This window comes from Pelophylax lessonae (genome assembly GCF_965119305.1).
Source record: "Pelophylax lessonae genome assembly, chromosome: 3".
In the NCBI taxonomy this organism is placed as follows: domain Eukaryota; kingdom Metazoa; phylum Chordata; class Amphibia; order Anura; family Ranidae; genus Pelophylax; species Pelophylax lessonae.
The window spans coordinates 165,824,670-165,840,910 of NC_138770.1; the positions used below are offsets into that span (position 1 = coordinate 165,824,670).

At 43.8% G+C, this 16,241-nt stretch overlaps 1 protein-coding gene across 2 annotated transcripts in view; it reads left to right on the plus strand.

The window, feature by feature from the left end:
* The window catches only part of UGGT1 (UDP-glucose glycoprotein glucosyltransferase 1), a gene marked incomplete at its 5' end in the record, with an annotated part of 158,791 nt that overhangs the window by 128,345 nt on the left and 14,205 nt on the right, over positions 1-16,241 (plus strand). For both annotated transcript variants that reach the window (XM_082251306.1, XM_082251307.1), the window contains 4 exons: positions 6,842-6,930; positions 12,363-12,467; positions 12,743-12,827; positions 15,069-15,251. In XM_082251306.1, the coding sequence (XP_082107432.1) occupies positions 6,842-6,930; positions 12,363-12,467; positions 12,743-12,827; positions 15,069-15,251 (462 nt within the window). The remainder of the gene's footprint in view (positions 1-6,841; positions 6,931-12,362; positions 12,468-12,742; positions 12,828-15,068; positions 15,252-16,241) is intronic.

A 16,241-nucleotide genomic window follows, 5' to 3' on the forward strand; every position in this document is an offset into this window, starting at 1 on the left:
ACTCTGTACATAGCGCACCCCTAAACCATGCACTTGGTAAGTAGTTTACCCTTGAATGCTCTATATCATATATTGCACACCCCTGAACTCCACACATAATACACTCCTGGTATTTATTGCTCGTTTAATATCCTCCCACTGTTGCAATTTGCCCACACCCACTGTTTGATGCAGTTTGGCAGGGGAGGGCATGGTTGAGTTCCTGCACCTATTCTCTGAAAAGAAACGCCCTGGATAAATTTATATAGTACAACCGGCCCTTCGAGGCAACCTTAATGCTGATGCATCCCACAATGAAATTGAGTTTGACAACACTGCTCTAAAAGATTGTCTCTATAACTTAAATGGGTCATAGTGTTATAGCAACCAAGGTGTTTTTTGTAATAAAGTGCATTTATTTTGCTTGTTTAAAGTATCAGATTCAGAAGGTTGTTCCAAAGAAAGAAGGGATGGAATTACATTCTGATGCAGTACTGAAAAACAACAATGCTTTTATCCTAAATGGGGTTAAACCTTTTAGCGCTCTTTTTCTTTTGCAATAGCAAGGCAAGATTCATTGGTATATATGTGTAAAAAAATGGGATGCGCCAACTCCGATTCGGGGAGCAGCACCTAGAATTCCCTGAACTTGGGGAGAAAGGAATAAGGTATATATGTGCTAGTGTGCTCTAAAAAATGCTCATAAGTGAAACATTTAAATAAATTATCAAATTGAAAAAAAAAAAAACATTTGATAATAGTGCAAATTAAGATAAAAAAAATAATAGTGCAACAATATTCAAACCTTGTGCAAATCAGCAAAAGAAAAAGTGCAAAGTGCTAAAGTGCTTGATATCTGAGTGGCACCAGTGAAAATAATTAATTTATATTTTGGTAAAAATGACAAAGTTCATTCATAACCCTTGATGGGTAAATGTGCAAGATGAAAATATTCTGTTCAATACAACAGTCCTAGAGTCTTGTTGAGTAGAATCTTGTGGCAATACAGACCTATAGACCTTGTAGGATTCACACTCCATGCAATATGCGGTGCTGCATGCAACCCCCAGGTGACCACACACTAAAGTCAGGTGGCTACTTACCAGAAAGTGGCGTTGTAATCAGCACAGATAGCAGAGAAAATGTCCCGATGTAGGGGAAATCTTCATTATATCTTCATTATCTTCTTCATTATCTCTTTATAAATAGGACCCTCCAGCTCATTCACTTAGTCAGGACTGGTAATACTGGAGCTTCCAAATAAAGGTGACCCAAATGGTATATAGTCCCCCTTTCTCCTATGGATCCTCAGTGCATTCCTGTCTCCTACGACACTGCCCATATTTCTGTCCTGAAATCAGGACAGAAATATGGGCAGTGTTGTAGGAGACAGGAATGCACTGAGGATCCATAGGAGACAGGGGGACTATATGCCATTTGGGTATGTTTTATAGCAGAAATTAAAAAGATTTTTTTTTATTTTGTTTATGGTGCAAAAAATAAAAAATACAGAGGTGATCAAATATCACCAAAAGAAAGTTCTATTTGTGGTAAAAAAAAAAGGACATAAACTGTATTTGGGCACAGTGTCGCACAACCGTGCAATTATTAGTTGGAGTAATGCAGTGCCGTATCGCAAAAAATGGCCTGGTCATGAAGGGGGGTAAATCTTCCAGAGCTAAAGTGGTTAAATGGAAAGCTTAAAAGCCAGTACTCAGAGGTATCTGCACATACACTCTATTATGCAGATAGTGACTTCAGATTGTGAGGTTGCACTTGCTGCATCTGGTGCCACACTGTTCTAGAGCTCCCAGGGAAAGCCTCCCCAACAGGTAGTGATGTCTGGAAAGAAGAAACAGGCTGGCACAAGCATGATGTCTGAAGCTGATGTCACTTTGTGTATAACACAGTTTGGATTTCAAAGCTTCTGGGGACTTCTTCAAGCTTACTGAGTGTTTATTTGCTGGAACAACCAGTCTTACACTTTAATCTGGGTCCCAGGTTTACTTTAAGATGGGTCTTTGAGATAAGCAAAGCAGAGTTTCTCTTACGTCCTCCGACAGTCGCCGCCTCTTCATATTCGTCACATATGGGGTATTAGACTTTGCTCCGAAGGAGTAGCTAGGCAACAGAATATGTTAACAATAAAGCTTTAACATATCCCACCCTCAAGGGGTGGTCCCCTCAGTCAATACCCTCCTACTTCCTGCAACCATATCTCAGTTTTAATGTCTAGCTTGTCAGGAGTGGCTGGCTCTCTCTGTGCTGGGACTTTTTGTCCCAGACTCTTTCTTCTTTTTAATATTTTATTTGAGTTTTTTCTCTATCTTTACTTAGCTGTTGTTTTTGTCAGCATTAGTTAGTTCTTCGGACGAAGAGGATCATGCGGACTGGGTCTCGGGCTGATTCCCCTGATCGCAGGTCGTGGGTCAGTGGCTTCCCAGTCTGCCATCGAGCGTTCAGCCAGGTAACGCTCCTGGCACGGTGAACGACCCATCCCTGTTCGGTGCAGGGATGATTGGTGAGGTGGCTACCTCACCGGACGCTGTGCGGTTTCTTAACCGCCATTGTGTGCGTCTTGAATTGCGACTCTCCCTGCCTCATGTGCAGCGGCTTGTTCGCCTGTGCGGGTTCCCCACGCCATATGAGGTAAGTGTGTCTATGTGGGGACCTGTCTGTCTGGGGGGGGTCTCAGTCTGGGACTGTGTAACCTGCCTTTAAATCACACTGCTTGTCTCCCTATCTCTCGGCTGCATGCTGTGGGCTGCAAGGGGGGGGGGGGAGCTGTATGACACTGTGTGTGTCAGGCTGGGCAGTGTGGGAAGCTGTGTGCTGTGGGGCATGTTTTTAATGGCATGTTGGGGCATATACAGCGATCGCTGCGGCGATCTAACATGTATCCATATAATGGGATGAATTTGTGTGTGTTTTTATGCACTGTGGAGCGGCGATTTCGGCGCCAAACGACGCCATTTTACCGGCGCCCGCTCCGGCCGCATGGTTTACATGCACGGCGGCCATTTTCTTGTAGCCTCCATAGGCTTACATAGAGCGCCCTGGCAGCATTACTTCCTCTTTCCTGGAACACCGGTCGAGGCAGCAGCAGCAGCGGGGTCTCCTCAGGTTTTATCCTTCTATTCCTGTTGTCCATTGCCTGTATTCAGTCTGTATATTCCCTGTGGGGGTCTCATTGTGCCTGAGTGTGTGCGGTGGGCTGCGCTTGCCGCGCTTGCTGAAAGGGGGCAGTTAACCCTTGGTTGTCTGGCGTACAGGGGCAATGGATTCTCAGGAGGGCAAGTTTCCCACAGTATTGGTGGAAAGCCAGGGGACCGCTGTTTCCCCCCCAGGGGGGGATTTACCCACTATTGTGGCTGGCCTTGCTGCCCAGGTGCAAATGCTGGTGGCTGCTCAATCTACTAAACGGCCCAGAGTTGCTCTGTCCTCCGATTCTGAGGGTGAAGGTGATGGGGCTGTTCTGGCAGGGACCCCCCTATCGGGGTCCCGCTCCTCTCTTGATCTAGTGGGGTCTGAGGTAGAGGCTGAGGTTGAGGGGGTTGACAATTCTCCCCCTGGCTCGTCTGAAGAGCTTGCAATCATGGATGAGTTGATTGCTTCCATTAAGCAGACGCTACGTTTGCAGGACGAAGTGTGCGGCTTATGGGACGCAGAGAAAACGCAGGACGCCGCAGGTTTTTCCCTGCAATGCTGATTTTCAGCGCGCTGTAAAGGATCAATGGCGTGATCTGCGCAAGCCTTTTGCGGTACCAAGTAAATTCAAGCTGCGTTATCCTTTCTCCCCTGCCACTGATGAACGGTGGTGTGTGCCTCCGCCAGTGGATCATGCAATTGCGGTTTTGAACAAAGCCACTGCGATTCCTGCAGAGGGATCCCCTGTTTTCCGTGATGCCACGGATAGGAGACTGGAGTCTCTTGCCCGTCATACTTATTCTGTTACGGGTTCTATGCTTAAGGCTCTATTTGCTTCTCTCATGGCGGCCCAGGCGATCGCAAGTTGGACGCAGATGCTTAGGCGCGTCCTAGTGGCCGATTCGGCCTCGGCGGCGACCCTGGACATGGTGGATCAGATCCACCAGGGTGTCATGTATCTGTGTGATGCGGACCTGGACCTGATTCCGTTGGCTGCACGTGTGCACAGCGTGGCGGTGTTGTCTCGCCGCCTGGTTTGGTTGAAATGTTGGTCGGTGGACCAATCTTCACGTAAAACCTTAGCCAATCTGCCTTATGATGGGTCTTGCCTTTTTGGGGAGTCCCTGGATGTGTTGATTAAGGGGATCACCGGGGGTAAGAGCACTCTCTTGCCCCATTTCCCCAAGGCTAAGGGGGCTTCTGGGAAGAAGCATGCGAATTTTCGGCCCCCTCAGGGGTCCTTTCGTGCCTTTCGGCCGCACTACAAGGGCAAACCGTTCAAAGGCCAGGGCTCTCAGAAGAAACCCTGGTCTGGGAAACAGAAGTCCGGCCAATCCGGACCTGCGGCCCATAACAGTTCGGCCTGAAGGGGCGCCCTCACCCAGTTTTGGGGTGGGGGGACGCTTGCTCGGTTTTCTTCAGCCCTGGTTGGCCCGTGTGCGGGACAGATGGGTTCTGGAAATCGTTCGATCTGGTTACAAGATCGAGTTTCTCTCTCGGCCGGAGAGCAGATTTTTTCCCTCAAATCTACAACTGTCTCCAGAGCGCCTGCGGGATCTGCACCTGGCGGTGCGGGACCTGAGGGCTCAGGGAGTGGTGGTTCCGGTGCCTCATCGGGACAGATTTCGGGGGTTTTATTCCAATCTGTTCACCGTGCCCAGAAAGGAGGGCAAGGTTCGTCCGATTCTGGACTTGAAAGCTCTGAACCGCTCTGTGCGGGTTCGCAAGTTCCGCATGGAATCCCTGCGCTCGGTGGTGGCTGCCCTGGTTCCAGGGGAATTCATGGCCTCCATCGATTTGAAGGATGCGTATCTTCACATCCCCATATTCGAGGGTCATCAGAGATACCTTCGATTTGCCATTACGGAGGATCACTACCAGTTCGTGGCGTTGCCCTTTGGGCTCGCCTCGGCTCCGCGGGTCTTCACCAAGGTGCTTGCACCGGTTCTGGCATTATTGAGGGCCCAGGGCATTTCTGTCCTATTTTGCCTGGTGTGAGTCCAGGGGGTTTTCACCCCGCACGTACTCGGTTTCCCGTGTGCTGTCTTTCCTTCAGACGGGTGTCGATCAGCGTTTGGCGCTGGCTACGATAAAGGGTCAGGTGTCTGCGCTGGCCGTTCTGTTTCAACGTCCCGTGGCTTCCAACTCCTTGTTGGCACTTTTATTCAGGGTGTGCGGCATCTGGTTCCTCCTAGGAGGGATCCTTTGCCCCCTTGGGACTTGAATCTAGTCCTATCTGTGTTACAACGTGCTCCTTTTGAACAGATCAGGGAGATCTCGTTGTCTATGTTGTCCAAAAAGGTCGCCTTTTTGGTGGCGATCACTTCGGCTCGCAGAGTGTCGGAACTGGCGGCTTTGTCCTGCAAGTCTCCGTACCTGGTTGTTCATTTGGATAAGGTGGTCTTGCGACCTAATCCTTCTTTTCTGCCGAAACGAGTTTCGGAATTCCATCTTAACGAGGATATTGTTTTGCCTTCGTTGTGCACGAAGCCTAAACATCCAAAGGAAGTGAGATTGCACTCTCTGGATGTTGTTCGGGCGATAAGGGTTTACCTTAAATCGACTGAGTCTTTTCGTAAGACGGACTCCTTGTTTGTTCTTCCAGAGGGTCCTCGGAAGGGCATGGCGGCTTCGGCCTCCACCATCGCCAAATGGATCAGGCAGACCATTGAACAGGCCTATGCCTTGCAGGGGAAGGTTCCCCCTGTGCCTGTGAAGGCGCACTCTACTAGATCTCTGAGTACGTCTTGGACCTGCCGTCATGGGGCTTCTGTAGCCCAGGTGTGTAAGGCGGCGACTTGGTCGACCGTGCACACTTTCACAAAATTCTACAAAGTAGATGTTCAGGCATCGGCGGATGCTTCCTTTGGCCGCAAGGTTCTTAGTGCGGCTGTTCCATAGGGTCCCTTGTTGGGGACTCCTGGCTGTTGGGATAGTTTTTTGTATCCCCTGGTTTTTTGTCTTTTCCTGGGTTGTTGCTCCTGTTGAGCACTTATTTTGCTGTTGCCCAGCTGGTTTCCTTCCTTTGGTAAGGTTCCTTTCTTTGATGTGGAGACTGCGTTGCCTTTCGGCGCGGATGCGTTTCCCACCCCTCATGTTTGCACTGCTTTGGGACGTCCCCATATGTGACGAATATGAAGAGGCGGCGACTGTCGGAGGACGTAAGAGAAAACGGAATTTTTGTAAAATCTTACCTGTAAAATTCCTTTCTCTGAGTCCTCCGACAGTCGCCGCCCCCGCCCCTCTTTTGGGGTTTGAATGTATACTCTACTGCTATTCCACTAAAACTGAGATATGGTTGCAGGAAGTAGGAGGGTATTGACTGAGGGGACCACCCCTTGAGGGTGGGATATGTTAAAGCTTTATTGTTAACATATTCTGTTGCCTAGCTACTCCTTCGGAGCAAAGTCTAATACCCCATATGTGACGAATATGAAGAGGCGGCGACTGTCGGAGGACTCAGAGAAAGGAATTTTACAGGTAAGATTTTACAAAAATTCCGTTTTTTCTCTGGAAAATATGTCTTGGCTTCAATTGTTGTGCCAAGTTCTTAGATTCACCATGTGTTGGAGTATTTTATCCAAAAGTACTCACTGTGATTAAAGTACTTGACAGGCCCCAGGCATCACAGATGTTTGCTTTTTTCTATTTAATTTAGTTTTTTTAATAATTTTTTTTTCTTGATTTTTTTATTTTTTATTTTTTTTTATTTCAGGTTCAGAAGAAGGCAGACAAGATGACCGAAGACCTCTTGAGTGATGGATCTAATGAAAACGAGTCAGGCTTCTGGGATTCCATCAAATGGTAATTCAGGGCTGGACCAGCATTCGTCTTTTTTGCTCGTTTTTCAATCCCTACAAAGGAATAACCGCAAATTTGTCCTATCAAAATACTGAAGAACCAGTCTCAATCTATCAGAATTCCTAGCTGTAAAATGCATCTATTGTATGTGAAATCCATTGTTCTTAGTGCTTTTTCTCATTCACAAGAAATTTAGGTCACTGTGGATTATAAAATAAGTAAAACTTTTTTTTCACATTCTCAATGACAGCTACATAAAAGGCAATTGAAGCTAATGAAAAAAAATCTTATGTTTTAGTTTCAGCTATGATGTAGCTTTAGTATTGGCTGTCTCTATAGGTGTGCACAGGGTGTGCTGGTTGTGCCTAATCACCCCGTGTGGCGCAGATTCCCCCTACTGCCCGGGCCCCTGTGTCCCCCATTCCCCACACAGTGCTGCCAGCTTCCCCTTCTCTCCTCTCCCACTGGCTGCTGCAGGCACACAGGGATGTTTTAAAATTGAAAGAGTGGGGGAAGGGGCCCCTAAATATGTCATTTACTGGCCCCTTCCTTTTCTGAATGGGTATAGCGAGTGATCGGTAGTGATCACTTGCTGTGTTCATAACTGAAGCAAAGTAAACTGTATTTACTCTGTTTCAGTTTGTGAATGATCAGGAAGCTGCTCAGCACAGAGCACTTTCCATTCATTTACTGTCCAGTGCAGCTGAGGCTGCAGAGAAAGGAATTGGGGAATCTCTGTTTTCAGTCCCTGTCTGTCTCAAAAGTGAGCCATTAAGGATCTGTTTAGACCCCTGATATTTTACCAAAGCCCTCCGACAGGGATGCTAAAAATTAAAAATAAAAATAAACTAGTAAAAAATAATAACTATTAAAAAAAAGTTATATATATATATATATATATATATATATATATATATATATATATATATATATAACTTAAGTTTGAGCTTTGGGGTGCACACCTTAATGCAATAGCCTGCGCACACCTATGGCTGTCACTGAGTATAATGCTATTTACTCACAGCATCTCAGGCTTCAATAAAATCTTACTTTCCATTTTTGATATAAGGGACTTATAACAAATTCTCTGGTAATGTATAGAAAGTGCTAGGGAGACAGCCACCTGTCATTTGGTGGTGCAATACAGTATTCCTGTGGTCCGTGCTCTTTTTTATTTGCATGAGAGGGAATCATGCAATATGCCATTGTGATTGTTTCCATTGAGTGGTAGCGCTATGAATCACAGAAAAAATGGTCCATCAGTTCTACCCCATCACATCTAGGTAATCCTTTAGATGCTGAAGAAATTATAGTTACCAAAAGTTTGATTTTACTTAGAAACTAAAAAAAAAAAAAAAAAACACCCTTTGATACTCCTATTATAGTAACACACATTCTGTGACCAGCCTCCTAAATACAGGAATGTCACATCCCATTATGCTAATTATATAGTGATTATGCCCACAGGTTGGAATACCTGTAATTAGACAGAGAAGTAACCATGATTGTCTTAGTCAAGTACTATTCTAAAAACAATAATGTTGATTATAGTGGTCATTGTGTTCGGCAATATGTACCTTGGTATGATAAGTACATAATCTTGTTTGACCCAACATAAATTTGAATGGTGTATTTCCATCCCGGTACATAGTTACATAGCTATATAGTTAATCTGGTTAAAAAAAGACACAACTCCTTCCAGTTCAACCAGCATGTAACCTAAACTCTTGACTATTTTGTCTCCCTTGGCTAATCTTTGTATGGGTCTTTTCACACCCATGTGCAATGCAGTATCTTACATTTAGAACCAGTGTTACTTCATTTATTTTCTTGTGTTAATACACACATTTAAATGGTGTTTATACTACTGTACATGTACACCTTTATTAATCCTACATTACAGTACATGGGATTTTAGTCTTAAACAATTGTGCAATGTAGCTAATGTCAAGTGATTGGACACTGGACAAAACTGTAAGGACAGCCCCAGCATAACCTCTTCCACGCATAGCAAGCCTAGGTTTTTCCCTAGTGTCCTCAGGTGTATAAATGTCTTCTCTCTCTGCTTTGAGAGAAGTAAACCTTTTTCTTTGTTATTTGTCTTGTCTTATTTTTTGCATCTTTATTCTTTTATCAAATTTATAACTGCTCCTAGCCACTGTGGCTTCCATTTAGCAGCTTTCCAGATGGGTTGACCCATTGTCTGAATCTTGGGAGACCATACCCAGACCCTGCCTGAAAGAAGATATCGGGTCAGGTCTGTAATGTTTTTTTGGGCACTGGAATCCTGCCTACATGACTACTCAATCAGGATTCAGTCAGATAATACCACGGTATTGGCTTGCATCAGCCACCTATGCGGCATATGACTTTGCAAAACTTAAAGGGAAGCAGACCTCATTCTACCTTAGAATTAATGAGATGTTCCAGCCCTGTCCATGGTGCACATACCAGGAGTGAAAAATTGGCAGGCAAACTTTCTCAGTCATCAGCGTCAAGGGGAATGGCAAAGGTGTTTCACCACCTGTCACTGGTGGGAACACCAGATGTGGATCTTCTGGCATTCAGGTTCAACAATAAAATGAACAGGTTTGTCACAATGACCAGGTCCCCCTTTGGATGAGTTCTACTTGATTTACACATTTCCTTGCCAAAACTTCTTCCTCGTCTGCTACGCAGAATTGAGTGGAAGGGCATTCTGATGATCCTTATTGCACTGAACTGGCCCAGGAGAATGTGGTACCTTGTCAAATGTATGCCAGACTCTTCATGGTCCCCACCAGATAAGCTATATCTCCTTTCCCACAGGGGTCAGTCCATCATCCTGCTTCTCAGCATAGCTGTTGAAGCCCGAGTCCTGAATGACTTTTAGATTCAGCCATCCCTATGCTCCTGAAAGCTAGAAAGTCTGCTTCTCACAAAGTCTATGACTGCACTGCAAAAGACCTACTTTGTGTGTTGCGAGGCTAGGGAATTTCATCCCAGAAAGTACTCCTTGGGACATTTCCTTTCTTTTCTCCAGTCAAGGGTCAAATTTTAATGCTTGCCATTCTTTTTCATAGACCGCTTGCCTCTTACTCATTGGTGAAAGCTTTTGTGCAGGGAGTTGCTCCCATCAGTCGCCCTGTACACTACTCAGTGACTCTGTGGGACCTCAACTTGGTTTTATTGTTTTTTTTCAGAAACCTCCTTTTAAACCTGCTATGGATTTCCTACTGTCTTCTCTCACTCTCAAGAATGCCTTTCTTGTGGCTTTCACCTTTGTGAGCAGGACTTACAGTTAGCAGCCTTATCTTGTAAGGACCTTTCTTAGGATAAGGTTGTCTTGCAGCCTAAGGCCTCTTCTTCCCCAGGTGGTTTCCTCCTTCCATCTTAACTAGAACATTGTGCTTCCCTCCTCATGCCCTGCATTGAAACATTCCTTCCAGCTATGGCTTGTTTTAAAAAATAGGTTTACATTTAAAAAAACATTAATGCAAATATTTTTGCAGGTATTTTTTTTTTAAGAAGCCTGCAGAGCATTGCACCCATGATCAGCAGATCTCAGGTGCAATCTCAGGCTCCTACAGACTCTCAGCATAGATGTCTGCCCATACCTCATATGGACAGGCAGTTACCTGAGGGCAGGAAGAATCAGTTAACTATTAGATTCCCTACCAGAGCCCCCATATTTCATAAAGAACTACAAACCTTCAGCCGCAATGGCTGATGGTACTTGTAGGCATTCATTCACAGGAAACTGTGAATAAATGATGCGGCTGTGTGGGCGCAGCCCTGTACAGTTATGCTGTTTTCAAAGTGTGACAGCAAGTGCGTGCAGATTATCCCCCGCCCGCTGTCGCAGAGAGAGGAGATCGGGAGAGGGAGCGGTTGGAGATGCTGGAACATGTTAAATATTCGACCCAAAAAACAGGTGGAACATGCAGGGCAGCCATCATACATTTTGGGGCCCCTTAAGTGGGGTACACACTAGTAGAAAATCTGCCGCAAATTCCCGCCCGATGTGAAATCGTCCGATTTTCACCTAGTGTGTACACAACTTTCAGCAGCCGATGCCGACATTTTCAAAAAAAAAATGGAGGGACAAACACCAAAATTTTTTTCGTCCGTCCCCAGACGACCGATTTTCGTTTAATGTGTATGCAGTACGTCCGTGAAAAATCGGATACGAAAGACCGCGCATGATCTGAAGTTGCTGACAACCCGGAAGTCTAGGAACAAATGTGGCACAAAAAAAAAATAAAAATCGGACGAGAAATTTTGTGAACATTTATGCACTGTCGACTAAAAACGGTAATGAACGCTGAGAAGACAGAGAAAAATCGGAGGATATTTCGTCCGATTTTCGTCAAGTGTGTACGGCCCTTTACACAGCTTTAGGCTTGTGCACATCTTTTTGCAAAAAAGAAAAAAACTCCCCTCAGTTAAATTACCCCCCTCCCTTCCCCATGTAAATCCCCCTAGCATAATGCCCCCAATGTATTCCCCCAGGTGTAATCCTCCCGGTGCAATCCCCAAGAGTAATATGCAATCCCTCCTGTGTAAATCCCCCAAATCAAATGTAATGCCCCCAATGCAATCTCCCCTGTGCAAATCTTCAACCCAATGTAACTCTGCTTACTTGCTCAGTTTAAATCTTCCCTATTACAGACCTCAGATCAGGGTGGCTCTCCCGACAGATGTTCCTCTACCTAGACCCCTCCTCCTCCTCTTGTGGATGTAACGTTAGAGTGGAGGAGGAGCCTTTAAACAATTGGGTTCACTCTTTGTCATTCCTGGGCTCCCTCGGCCGCTTCATCAAAAATCAACATATTAAGATTTATTCACACCAGCATGTACGCTAATATGCTGCCATCTGCTGTCCATTGTGTAGGGGCAGTGCGATATGTTTTTACAATGTAACTGTTGCAGCCTATGCAGCATATCGCAACGCACCTTACTATACCATTGTAGTGTGCCCACTGCCCAGGGAACATAGAAACCATAGTTTTCTATGTGCCTTAGTGTTTAACCTGCTTTGATTTGTGCAAATGTTGTGAACTAGCCCTTAGTTTGGAAGTGGAGCTTTTATTTTTTTTGTTTACACTGAATTCAAGTTAATAACTTCCACATAACTGCCCACAATTATTAGACATTAGGGTTTATTTACTAAGAGCAAATACAAGTGCCCTTGGAAGTGCAGTCGCTGTAGATCCGAAGGGGACATGCAAGGAAAAAAAAAAAAAAAACATTTTTGCATGCACATAATTGGATGATAGAAAACAGCAGGGCTTCCACTTGTAGTGCACAGTGGATTTGCCTTTTGTAAATAAACCCCTTTGCCTTATATGTAGGACTTGTGAAAGGTTATGCAAGATATGTCCTATTATACTGTAAATCCAATCCATAAATGAGTCATAATACTTATCAGACATATATGTTTCGTAATTCACTAGGGGGTTTTCTGGTGGTCAGAAACAAGAAGAGGTGAAACAAGATAAAGAAGATGTGATTAACATCTTCTCAGTGGCCTCTGGACACTTATATGAGCGATTCCTCAGGTGAGTTAAACGGTTATTCTTTTAGGAGACGTAGAGCCTTTAATATACAAATTTTTATCACTGTTTTTGCTTGAAGTCCAAGTGTTTAAAAATGTATCCTGGAGTTGTGCTTTGCCGTGAACCTTCACTCTTCATTCCTTCCACAATAAAGAACTACTCAGTACTGCAGAACTGTCAGGTGGTGCTCTTCACACCCTGGTACCTTCTCATAAAGATAATTATATAGAAAATTTAATCTATAGAATTTACTTTGTAACTTTGTTTCTTTCCCACAGAATAATGATGTTATCTGTACTGAAAAACACACAGACCCCAGTGAAGTTTTGGTTTTTGAAAAATTATTTATCTCCTACGTTTAAGGTTTGTAATTTTGTATGATGTTTGAGATTTTTGAGAGTTTTTAACCAGCTGCTTAGATCTAAGGAAGCATCTAGTTCACGTTTTGGGATGTAAATGCAGGTTGTATACAAATAAATGTTTCCTCCCACAGTAGAAAAGCTAATTGGCAATAAAAATAGCGGGGGGTAATCTAAACTATAGAGCTTTGCATATTATTAAAGCTTGTGGACTCGGCAGTGTGCTTGTACTCTAATTCGTAACTCAGAATGCCTTTGTAGTTACTATGTAAGGCCTAACAAAAGCTGTAGGGTTTGGTTAAGTGGTTCTAAAGGCATGGCATTTTTTTCCCTTAAACTGGAGAGTGCAAAATCTGGTGCAGCTCTGCAAAGAAACCAATCAGCTTCCAGGTCATTTTGTCAATGCTTAATTAAACAAGCTGAAGTTAGAAGCTGATTGGCTACCATGCACAGCAGCACCAGATGTTGCACTCTCCCGTTTTAGTGAATCAACCCCATTGGCTCCTGCTGCTGTCAATCAAATCGTGTGAGTAGGGGAGCAGGGGTGGGGCCAGGGGAGCAGGGGTGGGGCCAAACCTTGCTGTGTGTGTGTCTATGGACACACCAGGCGAGCGTATAGGTGTAGGTGTGCTCCAAATACCATTGCACAGAAGCAGGTATTGCATGTTTATTTTAAAGAAATACAATTTATCTTGGCTCTCACTTTAAATTTTATACCAAGCTGAATTCGTAGTTTAGATTTCAGAGTAAAGGTTACCCCAGCGCCACTCATCCATAACTAAAAAGGTTGTTTGGCCAGACTGACTCTTTTAAACCCCAGTTACAGCCCCCCCCCCCTTGTATTTTTTGATGATCTTTAGTATACTTACAATTTTTCAGAAGTCTTTTGTCCGGTCATGTGATATGCAGGGTCCTCTTCCATTCTTCACTGTTGCTTGTTGGTCATATGCAATGCAGATGGGCATAGAAGATGCAATGATATCCGCACATTTATTCTGAATCTTTGTACTGGGAATACAGGGCTCCATGATGACTTGCCCCTATGGAGTGGTATGTTCTTGATGCCCTGCACTCACGAGGAGTGGGTTGAATTTTGTTGGTTGTCATTTAGCTTGGAAGAAGTCTGGCCCACAGTGGTGATTGGACAGCAGCAGGGAGACCATGAATATTACATCAAAAGTTGCAATATTTATTTTTACACTGGCTGAACTGTTATTTTCATTAAAAATGGAATTAAGCTTTGGGGCTCATTCACACCAGTTTGGAGTACGTTGTGTTGTGAGGGATGGTGCCTTGTGTGTTTTTTGTTTAAACTTTGTTTAAATATCACAAAATACATTTCATTCACTTCTGTGTGCCGTAGTTAAGCTATGTTGCAGGGATATAACGTGAAGTGCGGTGTGTTGCAAAAACAAAATGTAGCAAGTCTTCATTATAACGGAATGCACTGCAACCCAATTTAAGGCAGCGTTGTGGTGTGAAGAAGACATGCTAATCGTTTTCTTTGTGCCCTGGCATTGAGCCTGCAATAAACTATGCAGATCAATGCATGCACCAACTCCAGTGGTGTCAGCAGGCTCTCAATGTATATCTTCAGCCAATACTTGGATAAACTAAGTAACCTTAGTCGATTTTTGATTTGTGTCTGTGTCGCTGTTGGAGTGATTTACCCTTACTTCCTGCCCTGGTGGCACCCCAAAGGAAGTAAAAGAAAATGAATGCAGGTACAAATGCTTAACTTCCAGACAGAGGATCTAACCCTTCCCTGCTCTGTTCCACTTTAAGAACAAGCAGTGATTAAGTCCTTTGGCTGATGATTTTGTAGTGAAACAAACTAGACAAGAGTTATTTTTTTAACATTTCCACTTATAGCCTGCCAAATCCTTCCTGTTATCCCTGTTAAATTTACTTGAAAAGAGGAATTAGACTGTGTAATTTCTAACAAACGGGGCTTTATTTTAAGCTGGTCTACATAGGGCTCCCTTGGATTTTGCACCATAGGGAAGTGTCAGCTGTGTGCAAGGTTATTAATATGTATTTATAGGACTAGACTGCTGCTTTGTTAAATGTCATTATTTCATGTAAAAATGACCATGCCACTTTCTGCTTCTTAGTGCCACAGGAAATAATTATTCCTTGCCGTTTATGTAAACAATCTCCTGCTGTTGCAGTTATTGTACAGTAATAACTAGATTTCTGGGACTGATTTTCTACTAATCTGCCTATGCTGTTTTAACTCTTCCAGAACTTCATCCCTCACATGGCAAAGCAGTACAACTTCCAGTATGAGCTGGTGCAATATAAGTGGCCCCGATGGCTGCATCAGCAGACAGAGAAACAGAGGATTATTTGGGGATACAAAATCCTCTTCTTGGATGTGCTATTTCCGCTGGCTGTGGATAAATTCCTCTTTGTGGATGCTGACCAGGTATTTATAAAGCACTAAAATGAGAATTAAATTGAACCTGTGAAGCTGTTCTATTAAGAACAGTAGTTAATGCAGGTAGCTAAACATTCCTGATGCACCTTTTCTGGGGTACTGGAGCTGTAGCCTTCCACTTCCATCAATGTGGGTGTGCACATGTATGCACTAGATATCCCAGCATCTAAGACTCAGGGAAGGTAACTAAATATATGAACAGTCACCGCTAAGTTCCTGTATTTAACCCCTCTGTCAGTTTACTTGCTGTACATGTATCTTTTATTTTATATATTTGCACCTACTATATGTATCCTCTACATGAGTGTAATTCATACAGACCACACAGCCTGTATTTCTATGTTCAGTTATGAACTGAGGGGCACAGATTTTATTGGTAAGTCACACAAAAATACATTTATCATTAAAGACAAATATCTGTGATCAGTGGCTGAATCTAATGTTCTGATCCCCAGTCCCTTAAATGGGACCTTAGGTGCTTATTGGCATCTTTGTGGCTACAAGGAAACACAGCATTTACAGGTTCATGTTCTCTCCTGACCTGTGTGTGTTCTTGCAGGTGAAGAACTTTAGTGGGGTTTGAATGCTAACTTAGAGATGCAAACCTGTGTCCTGATTCAAAAGTGGTTGGAAACCCTTAGTGAAGTAGCTATAAACAAACCCAAATCCCCACACAGCAAACAACATTTCAAACTTAAACCCACCTAAGAGCAGCTACACACTAATAGTGATTCACATCTAAATATCAAATCAATAGATGGCACTCTTACACACACAATCCCTATATCCAAACACATTAATTAATACAACCCACTATATAACATAAAGTGATAAAAATATGAACAAACAGTTTAATGTTATTAACAGGGACCACACATATACATAAATAATGCTAGAGCACTAATGGTGCATAATAAACGAATTGCAATCAATGTGGTTCAAAAGTCACTTGTAACATGTATCAGTCAGTCTTATGTG